The following is a 13322-nucleotide window of genomic DNA, read 5'->3' on the forward strand; positions in this document are numbered from 1 at the left end:
CTTTCTGTTACTTATTGCTAAATTTGGGTGTTAAAGTGGTACTAATGGGGTGCAATCAATGCCCAAACCAAATTTAAAAATGGCAAATAAATGAAGTAATACTATTACAAAATGTGTTGCATTATGCTGCATCATTTGCCTTTTCTTGTTGCATAATTTAGTCAACCCTGCCACATAATTTGGCCCTCTCCTGCCGTATAGTGGCCCTGACTAAAAGGCTGAGTATCATTTCTCAAATAATCCAAAATTTGATTTGCCCACCACAGGGAAAGTCAAAATGGTAGAGTTAAAAAAACGCAAGATAGTTGTTTACCATTCCAAACAAGCTCTGGGCCGTATTGAATGACTTGGGGATGCCCCCAAAGCTTCTTGAGTTAGTAGTTAAGCTACATACAAATAACTATGCGCAGGTTCGCTGGGGATCACAAGGCAAAACCACGCCCAAATTTCCAATCCAAAAAGGGGTGCGACAAGGGTGAGGTACTGACCCCCACTCTATTTTCTTTATATATAAACGGTGTGGTTGATCACTTTGCAGACTTTTCTTTTGATGCACCATTAGTTGCAGGTAGGAAGGTGCCAATATTAATGTTCGCAGATGACACCCTGATATTGTCCAAAACACAAGACGGATTGCAGCGCGCATTAATCCATTTCGAGTCATTCTGTAAGTTACACGAGCTGGCAGTAAACGTGGAAAAAAACAAATTAATGGTGCTCCATAAACGCAAAATAATCGAGGCTAGGCTAGTAATGAAGTCATTGGAGCAAGCAGACAGTTTTACTTACCTAGGGATTACTATCAGCCGCAAATTAGACTGGAAACCACAGATAGCAACTCTGGCGCTAAAGCATTGTCAACTGGCCGGTGTAATACTAAAAGAACACAAGTTGTCTCAAACTAAGCCTGTGGCTCCCACACCAAAGTTATGGCCTCTACACTTTATGGTGCAGAGTTGTGGGGCTTCGAAAATCTGCTCCCACTAACATTAGCCCAAAACAGATTTTTGAGAGGCCTAACTGGCCTACCCCAAATTACCCCATTAATCCCTTTACATCTTGATCTGGGACGCACCCCCTTGGCAGAAGTCGCAAAATTTAGACCGCTGGCATATTGGAGGTGAATCTGGTCCACCCCGGAACTAGTACTCTATGCCACAGCCCTTAAAGACATCAGAGATGCTGATACATCCCACAACATCAGCTGGTTGCAGTGCATGAAAAGCTCTCTTGTGAATATGGGCATGAGGCACTTGTGGGAAGATCCGATGAATAATATGTTTCCTCCAAAGAAAGTTTATAAAGAAGTGTATAGGGCCATGATTGGAGCGGCAAATATGGGCTCCTCTAAAGTACCATCACTAAGTAGCACCTTTTTGGACCACAAGTCGGAACCCGTTTTTGAAGAATATTGGAATATTATAAGTAAGCCCAATGATAGGAAACTGTTTTTCCAGTTCTGGATAGGTACTTTACCCATTAAAGTTTTTACTAGTACCTGGCTTAATTCCCACAATAGCAAATGCTCATCTTGCCCGACCAAGGATGAAACAATTCCACACATTGTTTGTTTGTCCTGCATATAATTCCCCTAGAATTAAGTGGCTCAAACCTATTTGTATTAATATGGGTACCAGATTGAGTGGAACTGCATTGCGAATATTAAAGACGAGCACCCAGGAGGCAATTGTGATTGCCCTGGCAAAGTTTTTAGGTTGGATGTGGAGAATCCGACGACAGATTGATAGCAAGTAGACAGTGATATTGTATTTTTTCTTTATAACCACAGTCTTCTACTTAACATTTCACCACACGACCCCGTATTTTATAATAATTTTATAATAGTTTTTAGCTGGTATAATGATGCATGGGTCCAGTTTTTTAAACAGAAACTTTTTTATAATAAAAAGTTTTTAAATAAAGTAATTAAAGTTAAATAGGCTGCACTGCCTATTCTCTTAGAATTAACCTGCTTGTATTGTCTTTTAAAATTATGAATATCTATTCATGTTTTGTAAGATTGTAAATATCGGAACCCTTGTTTTATGTATTTGTTATTTATTGTCTTTTATGAACAAATTGTTCGGAATAAAGACAGAATGAACTGAACTGTTTACCATTCCTTTTTGGTGCTGCTGCTATAAAATAGCTAGGCAGTCATTATTACACAGTGTTTATATTTACAACACCACTTTCTAGAATGGCTCCACGAATATACACTTGTTCCTTTACAGGTAACCAGAAATATACTTTTTTCGCTTTATTGACCACCGATCCATGGTCATAATGTTGCTAAACATGAAGGAGACACAATCCTGCACTCTGCATGTTGGAAGAAAAAGCATATGTATCAGGCACATCACAAAACTATGTACGACGGGACATGTATACTGCTTTTAAAATTGAATGCATATTAAAATGAAACGCCTTCATTCTATGATTTTTCTATGATTTTGCGGCTTTGGTTTCTGTACTGATTTGTCATTCCCTAAAAGCAATGTGGCTACTGCAGCAATGCTGAATTCAATGTTTCCATCTTACCCAGTGAGTGAAGAAGGTGCAAAGCAAGACTGAATAATTCAATTTGCAGTACAGAAAAGTGACCCCAAACACAGTTTGTCATGTTTGTTTTTGAGGACACAAAAAACAGCATCAATATCCTAACCTTTTTTGTGATTTAAGGTTTTTGTATAGCTTCAGAATGTCGCCTTCTGGCCACGCCTCAGTGCTTCAGGAGGTTTGTGGTCCAGCTCGATCAAGGCCTACTCACGAAGAGTCATCTAGGTCACAAAGATATCTCAAAAGTCTCACCCCCACGTACGGATATGGAAGGTGGTTCCTTAGGTGTTGACCTCGATAGTTGTGTTTGATGCTTCCATAAAGTGAACTATTTTGCCTGTGCCATGGCAGGTATACGTGGGAAAGATGGGCCAATACCTTGCTTTTCATAAAAAAAAGTAATTTGTCTGAAGTTGTTTAAGGTGAAGTTCTAGTTTGTTTAAGTTGGTTTATGAAACAATCCAGACCACTGATTAGGGCCTTTATTCTGGGAAAGACCACATCTTTGCACTGATTCTGAAGGGTTTTTGGTCCTCCTGCAAGAAATTCAGCTTGGGTCGAGCATTCCACTACTGTATGCCCATCAAACACCCTTTTAGATTTTCTTTTAACTTGTGAATGATAAACAGCTTCGAATGTGGTGACCTGTGAGGATGAAAAGGCCGATAAAGGACATGGAAACCTATATCAGAGAGGCTTAGTTGCGTAATCCTCTGAGGGTGTTCGAACAAAATACTACGTTTTTAGTATCGCCCTACCCTTATATTGAGCCATCAATATCTACTACCAACGTATCCTCAAGGTAAGCAGATGTGTACTTAATAATAGTAAACCTATACTTTCCTATATAGGCTTTCCCTGACCATTTGGTGATCTCAATATGTTGACACACTTCTCTCCATGAACCATATAGAGGGAATAGAATGTTGATCTCTTGGTCAACGGAAGCCAGGAAGGGGAACTATACCGGAGACGACTGGCCATGTTCCCTTCAAGATCACACGTACAGACATATTGTGAAACCTCAGTAATTGGTTTAAAAATACTAAGGGGAAACCACACATTGGATGCTACTGGGGCAAGTTGCAACATTTAGTTTATGTGTGAAAAAAACTGAAAAAAGGAAGCCAAGTCTCATTATCTTCAGGTTACAGTAAAGAGTGCAACTACTCCAATCTGATTCGACCAACACGTGGGATTTATCAAATTAAGTCACAATATCTTTGACGACGAAACCAGAGTGGGTCCTTGCCCTCAATAGAGCTCTCTGGTCCTTAACTCATGTTGATAATTTTACAGAACACCAATGCCAGAAAGGTCATGGGAGTTTGCTCATTGTTCCTTGGACAATTCCATTGGCTCTTGGTGGTGCAAAATGTTCCTGTGTAGTTTACAAGCACTCCCGAGCAACCGTTCAGCCTTTCTTGCCACTATGGGGCAGATTTACTTAATTTTTCTCACAACACAGTGCAATAACCAAAGCTACTACAGTGTGTTTTGTGAAACGGAGAGAGGCGGGCAGAGCGAGCCACATCTACAAAGATAAAGCCCCGCTCCTCTGTTGCCAAGCACTGGTACACAATTAGACTGCCTAGCACCATGCACGTTTGCGTCAGTGCAAAAGTGTGTTTTTTAGATCTAGCATGGGCTTTGTAGTAGAAGGGCACTGGACCAGTCAAAAATAATGTGCCTAGACTAACTCTAAAATGTTTCCCACTTTGTATCTGTGCTGGACAGTGCAGCCTACATGCAAAGTTCGAAAAGGTTGGAGCAATAAAAACATTTCTCCTTTGTGCCTGACTTGAGGACGTGTAAATGTTTTGGTGCAAAGCCCTGTTTTCCTTTGATTGTAGCTAGGCCTTAGAGGCAAAAGCATAGGTGTTCACGCGAGAATGCCCAGGTTCCACTAATTGAACACCCCTTTGATGCAAAGTAATGAAAAGCAGCACAAAGTGTTACTTTGTGTTATTTTTTTAGGAGCTTTTCAGACTTTCCTGGAAAGTAAATGGCTTATTGTGGTTTTGGCTGGTTTAGTCACTTTTTGTGAGTTTGTACAGGTTCCTAGCCTTGACAAATCTGCCCCTAAATTCCAACATTAAACTGTTTCCAGTTTGATTTGTGTTCTTTGATTAGCAGGTTTAGAGCGCCTTTGAAGATAGTGGAATGGCAGAAATGGCAGGTGTAGACTTTTTATTCTCCCTGTTTAATTTAGAACATTCCACCTTCAGTGGGTGGAATCTTCGAGAGACATTGTAGCCATTCTCCAAGGTGTTAAAGGCCCTCTCCTTCCTTGTAGGCCCACATCTGCAGCTAGGACCTATAAATTGGGTTTGTTAATAACCAGGTAGCAGTCAGCAGGAGGCTAATGGACTATGAGGAACATTTAAAATTCTAAGTCTACGGAGCATTACTTTGCAACTCGATTGCATGGACAATGAGAAAACAGCCAATCCATCTTGCCTTCCCTGAACTGAAGACTCAGGAATTCCACAAGTAATTATCCTAATAATGATAAGTATTTCTTCTGAGTTCTCCTGCTGCACAGCAAGCGCTAATAAGCCCTCATGAAAGACAAGAGCACTATAAAAAAAAATTTAAGAAAGTAAAACAGAGAAAAACCTATCCTTATTTGATTTGATCGAAAAGCAGGAAGATCACAACAGCTCAAAGGCAAGAAGCGGGAGAGATGAAAAATCTTCCCTAGTATGCACCGGCCATTGGATATCCTTGACATACCGTTTAGGAATTGATAAGAGTGAATGATTGTAGTGGTTGTTTTAGGTACAGACTGATGAGTATAATGGCCAATTAAGATCATGAGGGAAGCTCATACTTGAGTGGGCAGGATTGTATAATCACAACGATCAAATTACAAACATCAGGCTCTATGTCGAGTCTTATTTCGATTACAATTCATCGATGGGCTACCACATGGGGAGTCACGAATACATCACCGAGAGGGCAATCAGGAATACCTTCTTAATGAAGGAGTCAGGTTGGATCAATCAATTCTCAAACTAGTAAACTACTGCAACACAAGAATAGTGGACTGCACTTACCACAATGCCAGCAGAGGGTACTGGGGAATGAACTCTCTAAATCGCGAACTGTTACTTCTTCAGTGTGGAATTGTGGCTTAGTTATAGGCGTTGGGGATGGAGGCTATAACTTCTATTGCAGCAGAAGATACAACAATATTAAAGAACTATAAAGAACACTAGGCAGTTAACCCATTTTATCCTGTTATTGTAACGTCATAGTTTCAAGTCTTTAGTTGTGTTCCCGTTCTCTCATACTACAATAATGTATTGTGTTTTCCCATGCTTTAGCTGCATTTTGTCTGTGATTTAAGGCCCCAAACTCCTGTTTCAATGCACCTCTATGCATTTACTATTCTTTCTGTAGAGTAAACTTCGTGATTTACTTCTTAACCTCGACAGATAAGTTGTAAGCCATGAATGTCAGTGGAGGGTGCTTTGCTTCTGTATTAATTCTGGCTTATGAGGCTGATAATATATACTCCCAATAATATTGCATCCACTAGGTTGCCCACCACTACCTACCTACTCAAGGTGAGTATATAATTACTATTCTCACACCTATATCTAGCTGCGTAGGCTTACTGTGTGCTACTTTTGTCTCTTCAACGGAACCAATGTAGCCACAAGCTAACAAATCAAATATCTCAGTTACTCTCACCATACAAACATTTAGGATGAGTTGTTTTTACCTGCATTCTGGAAAGAAATGAAAACGACGTTGATATCATGAAAGACAGACAGTATGAACGTCAACTCTTACTGGACAAAAATTAAGATCGAGGGCGATCTTCTGAAACTCAGAGAACCTGGTTGATTCATTGAAACACGTTTGTAAAGTTTAAATTCCTTTATTTCTCTATTTTTCAGCATTAGATACGGCACCAGACATCCACGCTCACTGTGTGTTCTCGTCATCAGCAGGGCAAACACTCGCTCTCACATGAAACTCTTTCTATATTGGGGGCTCTGTTTGTGTCTCGGATCTGATGGCTGTATTTCCAACTGTTTGTACAGGTCCCTAAGCCCTTTAATCTCCTCTAGCACCTTCTGGGCTTGGCTCCAGCTAGAAGTGGCCTCCTCAAGAAGCCGTTCTGTCTCCTGCAAGATGCTTTCGCAGTCCGGCTTAGAGGAGTTCTCCTTTGTCTTTCTCCTGTCCTCCCCACAGGTCTGTGTCTCCGTTAGCAGTCTCTGAGTCTTTTCCATTTTCAGTGCAATGAGTTCCTGTATCCGTGAAAGCTGCTCGGTCTCTGTGGTGTTGAGGTGGGCCTCAACACCCTTTCTCAGCACTGCTCTGTGGGCAGAGTCCGAGCGAGAAAGGATTTCCTCTAAGGAGGCACATTTGTTCTTCTCAGAGTACGAGAGCTTTTTGGGCACCTGAGGGGTGTATGTGGTACCCTTGTCCGTGGAGTCAGTGTACTGTAAGCGCCTTTCCCAAGAAACTGGCTCTCTCCTTGGAAGACTCGATGACCGCCCCTGTTCAAGTGGGCGCGCATTCTCGGAATCAGATCGGCGCCGGGTGGAGGCCAACTGGGCCACGGATTTATCCAGATCCACCCGGAAACTCTCCTGGCAGGTCCCGTGGTCCTCTGAAGAGACATCTTCCTCTTGGATAAGATCTAAGGTCAACATTCCGTCAGAGTTCGAGGTAGATGCCTATAAATACATAAGAAAAATGTAGTCTTTATTGAGGAACTACAGAGAATGTCATTTACACATTTCAAATAAAAAGGCACTTTACCCTGTTCAATTTCCCTCCATTGCTAACTAGGAAGGCCCTTCAAAGGCTTATCAAGGTTTTGGCAATCAACACATTTAATTATATTGCCTATAGGGACGTATGGCAAATGAATAAGAAGGAATGAACCCTTAATATAGAAATGTGCAAAATCACTTTACACTGGAAGTCAACACATCCTTTTTTACTCAGCTTTTACAATAGACCGTTCGGATAGAACAATTTCTTGATCTATTTATTTTTCATCTAGGGTTCATACAGTTCCAGCTCCGAACCTGATAGCGAGAAAATATCATCGGAGTTGGAGTCTTGTACCGATGCATTGTGGGTTTCTGGGTTTGCGACCTTCAGACATTCTGTGCACACTCTGGGGCATAATGTCAACAAATAGCGATATTTATCGTTAAGTAGGCTTAGCGGCAATTTTTTTATCGCCACGCATCACCGGATTTTATTGCTGAGATAACGTGCTATTACCAACGTTTATCTCAAAAGCAATAAAATTCCCGGCGTTAGCGGCAAAATCCGTGAATATCGCTGAGAATACAGCGATATTCACGCATTATCGCTAACAGGGTCTTAGCCATTATATCCACCTACCATTGAATATAATGGCTAAGAACTGGTCTGAGCATGCGTTAGTTTTTGGAGATATTTGCGCTTAGCGCAAATATTTCCATCGCTACGCCTGTGTTGGTAATAGGCGATAGCGATGTTAGCGACTGCTTTCAGTCGCTCACAGGTTGGGTACGCCCACTTTGCATGTCATTAGCGATAAATATCACTGACATGCAAAGCGGGCCCCAAACCGCTCGCTATCGCCTACAAGCTGTCGCTAACAGCAGTTAATATTGCGATAGAATTATCGCCGCTTAGCAGCCGAAAATGGCCGCTAAAGTGGTGATAATTTCCCCTTGATAATATGCCCCTCGGTTCTACAACAAAGACCATACCAAAATAACACATTTGCAATATTCTGATCCCAACACTAGATGGCAGGAGGGAGAACAGTTTGTGATCTACAAAATCACATATTATAAACTTGTAAATGTCGCACCTGTGCCCTCGGATGACGGCAGGTCAATGTTTTGAAGTGACTCTTAAGGGTGTGCCTAAGCGGGTTTCTTCTGGTTCTCATCATCTATGATGCCAAGCAATATGCTACCCACGTCATATAAATTGTTTCTTATGCACGTCTTCTTTATTGACTGTCACAGCAAGGTTTAAATGAATTTCAGTCCCACAAAATCTCCTGCTCAACATACGACTATGCTTGGGACTGTTTTTAAAACCTGTTCCCCTGCTCTTTCAGCAGAAAACAATAACCGCCCTTTGAACAAATGGCACTAGCTGGTACACACACACACTCAGAGATACCTGGTCTCTTTGTGAGCGCTACCTCCTCCTCGTAATCCTATATGTCCCTGCCCAGGACTATGAACAAGCCGGTCTCTCAGTGACTTTGTCTTACAGTACCTACAAACACCGGGTACGCTGTGCTGCACAACTTTGACACACATTTTGGGGGGGGGGGGGCAGAAGTTCAGGATCGTATACTAAAAGGTTAATCAACGAAGAAAACAATCAGAAGAGCCAAGTGCAAGCCCAAGGTTGGTAAAGTAAAGACTGCACCACAGGCACATCTCTAAGACATTTGGCAGCACCATAGAATTTGAATTTAAATTTGAATTTAAAATTATTTATTAAGCGCACGTTCGCCAGCGGCTTCATGGCGCTACAACTTACAGTAACAGGGTGAACTGGCCAATGTAAAATAGAGCAATTCAGACTATGGGAGGAACAATTAATTAAAGGCTTTAGAAAACAAAAGAGTCTTAAGTTGTTTCCTAAACTGGGAGTAAAGAGTCATGGTTCTAAGCTCAGGGGGCAGGGAATTCCGGAGGAGTGGAGCAAGGGTCGCAAATTTCGAACCGCCCCATTTCTTCCTCCGAAAGCGCGGGACCGTAAGAAGGGCCTGGGTGGATGAGCGGAGGTCTCTAGTGGGGACATAGGGAGTGATCTCGGAAGAGATGAAGGCCGGTGCCGTGCCCAGTCTCGCTTGGAAGGTGATAGAGGCCAGCTTGAACTGGACACGTTCACGAACGGGGAGCCAATGTAAAGATTTAAGGAGGGGGGTGACATGGTGGAATTTTGGTAGTTTGAACACCAGGCGGGCCGCCTGGTTCTGGATCTGTTGCAACCGCCTAAGACTATATGCAGGTATACTGGCATATAGGGCGTTGCCGTAGTCCAGGCGGGAGATGACCATCGCCAAGGTGATCAGTTTAAGGGCGTGAAAAGAAAAAAAGCGGGACACCTTGCGTATAGTACGCAGTGAAAGAAAGGAAGAGGACACCACAGAACTAACCTGGGAGTGAAGAGTAAGTTGAGAATTGAGCTTGATACCTAAAGTTTTTACTGAGGATGAGGGGACGGGCGGGGAACCAAGGGAAGGGGGCCAGAACAGAGGAGACCAGGGGCTGGATGAACCACCCGTCAACACCAGCTCGGTCTTATCTGGGTTGAGTTTTAGATGGTTGTGGTTCATCCAGTCACGGATGTGGGTCATGGTAGATTGGAAATTAGAGATAGAAGACGGAGAGGAGGACAGATCAAAAACAAGTTGGAGGTCGTCAGCATAGTTATATACTGCGACCTCCATCTGCTGTAAAGAAAAAATAAGTGGGGCAATGTAAAGATTGAACAGAAGGGGAGAAAGAGAAGAGCCCTGGGGGACCCCGCACTGAACTTTCCGGAAATCCGCAGTAAAGTCACCCAGGCGAACAGCCTGGGTGCGGTCCCTCAGGAAGGAGGATAACCAGACCAATGCAGTACCTCCGATCCCCGCCGCCCTGACACGGGAGAGTAAGATGGTATGATCGACCGTGTCAAAGGCGGCTGAGAGATCAAGCAGGACCAAGGCCTGGGTCTTATTGGTATCCATTCCCTCCCTGAGGTTATCAAGGACCGAAAGTACCACGGACTCCGTAGAGTGTGCGGGGCGGAAACCGGCCTGGCGGGGGGCTAAGACCCCATGCATCTCCACAAAAGTGCTCAAGGTGCGAGTGACGTGGCGCTCGAGCACCTTTGCTAAGAATGGCAAAAGGGAGATGGGACGGTAGTTGGCCGGGACCGAGGGGTCCGCACCAGGTTTCTTAAGGATGGGGACAATGATTGCAGTTTTCAGTGGGGTGGGCACCACACCCTGAGAGAGTGAGCTGTTAAGGAGGTGAAGAGGGGGATCGGAACATGAAGAAAAAATGTGACGGAGAATATGGGAGGGACAAGGATCAAGAGGGGAACCAGATTTGACCAAGGGAATTATCGAGGTAAGGCATTCCTTAGTCAGCGGAGGAAAAGCGTCAAGTTGTCCCTTAGGGGGGGGGGACACTGAGGGTCCACAAACGTAGGAGAGGAAGGAGGAATGTTGGCCTTGAAGGTAGAAATTTTCTGGATGAAGAAATTATTGAGGGAGTGACAGAGTTCAGGTGAAGGAGTGGGTTTCAGTGTAGTTCTGTCAGAGAATGCCAGGTTGTGCACAATCGAAAAGATTACTTTCGATTGGTTCTCTGCGGCGAGGATTTTGGAGGAGAAATAAGCTGTTTTTGCCCCTAAGATGGCCTGCTTATACTGGGCCAGGATGTTGATAAACTCCAGTCTCAGTAGGGGGCAGTAGTTTCTCCTCCAGGCACGCTCAGCTCTGCGTACTGCTAATTTAGTAGTCTTGTGGTCCTCATTAAACCACAGGTTGGCATCCTTCTCCCGCTTAGACGTAACCCGCTTGAGTGGGGCAATAGAGTCGCAACCAGAGGTAAGCCACTGGTTGATGGAAGCAACTTGGGAGAGAGTAGATAACCCCTGTAATGAAGGGTAGGAGGCAATAAGTAAGTCAAAGAGGTTGCCTGGGTCTACTCGTCCCCAGGCCCGGACCCAAACGTTTCTAGGAAGTAAGGGTTTGACCGGGGGGTATATGGGAAGGGCAAAAGAGATCGAATGATGGTCCGACCAGGTGCAGGGTGAAATAGAAACAGAATTTACAGGGCAGTTCAAGGACCAAATCTGGTCTAGCACATGTCCTTTAGCATGGGTGGGGGAGTGGATGTGGGGTATAAAATTAAAAGATCGGAGGGTTTCTGAAAATTCCTTAGAGGAAGAACACTCTGCAGGGTCTGACGGCCAAAAATTGAAATCACCCAAGAGCAGGATGGAAGTGTTATTAATAGCAATTGTGGCTAATACTTCCAGGAAGGTAGGGAGAAACAATAAGGGTGATTGGGGGGGCGGTAGATAAGTAAGCAGGTAAGAGGAGGGGAAATGGAAGTGGTACGAATGGCCAGGTACTCGGTCGTAGCAATATCGGGCAGAGGGAGAATTTGAAAGGGTAAGTCTGCTCGGGCAATAAGCGCTACACCTCCCCCAGCCCTGCCGTTAAGGCGGTCCGAGCATAGGGCGTAGTATGAAGCTGGTAAGGTAGCCAAAAGGGCGGGGAGGGAATCATCACGAAACCAAGTTTCTGTGAGAAACAGCAAGTCTGGGGCATGAAGGTCCAACAACACCGATAGCTCATGTGAGTGAGCTACGGCGGACCGGGTATTAAGATAGCAAGCTTTGAGAGTTTTGATGGGTGCAGGATTGGTAGTACCCCTCGAAGGATTGGTGGGAACGTGGTAAGGGGGAGGGGGAACGTGAGAGGGGGACAAGCCAAGTAAAGAAATACGGGAACGGATGGCAGCAGGTAAAGACCAAGAACCCTGGAGGCTAAGAAGGTCTGCCGGGGAGTAGGTGAGCAAATGGGCAGAGTGACGTTCCCCTAGCCCCGGTCGGCCGCGGACGGGCGCAGACGGGCTTGACTTGTGCGCGACTTCGGCGCGAAGTCGGCGCTCCTGCTGCGCTCGTCCGCTGCGCTTGCTCCAGGTTGCCATATATATCTGGTTGCCGTGAGACACTAGACCGCTGACCTGCACGGTGGAGAGGCAGGGCGGAAGTGGAGCAGGACCAGGCAGGAAGTGTCGCTCGTGGGCTGACCCTCCGCTCAAACGGCACACAGCCGGGGCGGACCGGGGTCAAGAGCGAGAAAGATGGAGGTAGGTTCCCCAAATACAAAATATTAGTCCAGGCACAATGCTCTCAATCAGCATGAAGACGATTAAAATATAACCAGCATAATTGCACACGCGAGCGCGCAGCGCTGTAATCTGAAATGAAGGCTTTAAAAATATACCAAGTGCACAGCACCGCTATCGGTCAGCTGGGCTGAGCAATTTAAAATGCGATAAGATCAGAGATCAGAGTAGCGTGGGAGCGCGCGAATAGCCTGCCACCGCTGTGATCTGTAGGAGTTGTCTGGGCGCGGGGGAAAGCAGGAACCAACAAATACCTAGAATACTGCAGCCACTAGACCGCTGACCTGCACGGTGGAGAGGCAGGGCGGAAGTGGAGCAGGACCAGGCAGGAAGTGTCACTCGTGGGCTGACCCTCCGCTCAAACGGCACACAGCCGGGGCGGACCGGGGTCAAGAGCGAGAAAGATGGAGGTAGGTTCCCCAAATACAAAATGTTAGTCCAGGCACAATGCTCTCAATCAGCATGAAGACGATTAAAATATAACCAGCATAATTGCACACGCGAGCGCGCAGCGCTGTAATCTGAAATGAAGGCTTTAAAAATATACCAAGTGCACAGCACCGCTATCGGTCAGCTGGGCTGAGCAATTTAAAATGCGATAAGATCAGAGATCAGAGTAGCGCGGGAGCGCGCGAATAGCCTGCCACCGCTGTGATCTGTAGGAGTTGTCCAATAGACCGAAAGTGTGAGTTTATGAACTCCAGGACCAGAGGGCTAGAGCTACCGGGTGTGATAGCATATGCCAGTGCCCTCAGAAACCCCACCCATTGAGTTCAGCCTCTTCTGAGTATCAGTAGTCCCAAGCTGTCAAAGTGATTATGGGATCAAGTCGCTCATGTATATGTGAGTGCCGGGAAGGAAGTA

At 44.9% G+C, this 13322-nt stretch overlaps 1 protein-coding gene across 1 annotated transcript in view; it reads right to left on the reverse strand.

Annotated features, from left to right (window-relative positions):
• Positions 1–6428: 6428 nt before the first annotated feature.
• Positions 6429–13322, reverse strand: part of PLEKHO1 (pleckstrin homology domain containing O1) — a 132854-nt gene continuing 125960 nt past the window's right edge. Inside the window, exon 6 of the mRNA XM_086945372.1 lies at positions 6429–7253. Within this exon, the coding sequence (XP_086801498.1) occupies positions 6537–7253 (717 nt within the window). The 3' untranslated portion in view covers positions 6429–6536. The remainder of the gene's footprint in view (positions 7254–13322) is intronic.

This window comes from Lissotriton vulgaris, chromosome 12 (genome assembly GCF_964263255.1).
Source record: "Lissotriton vulgaris chromosome 12, aLisVul1.2, whole genome shotgun sequence".
Lineage (NCBI taxonomy): Eukaryota > Metazoa > Chordata > Amphibia > Caudata > Salamandridae > Lissotriton > Lissotriton vulgaris.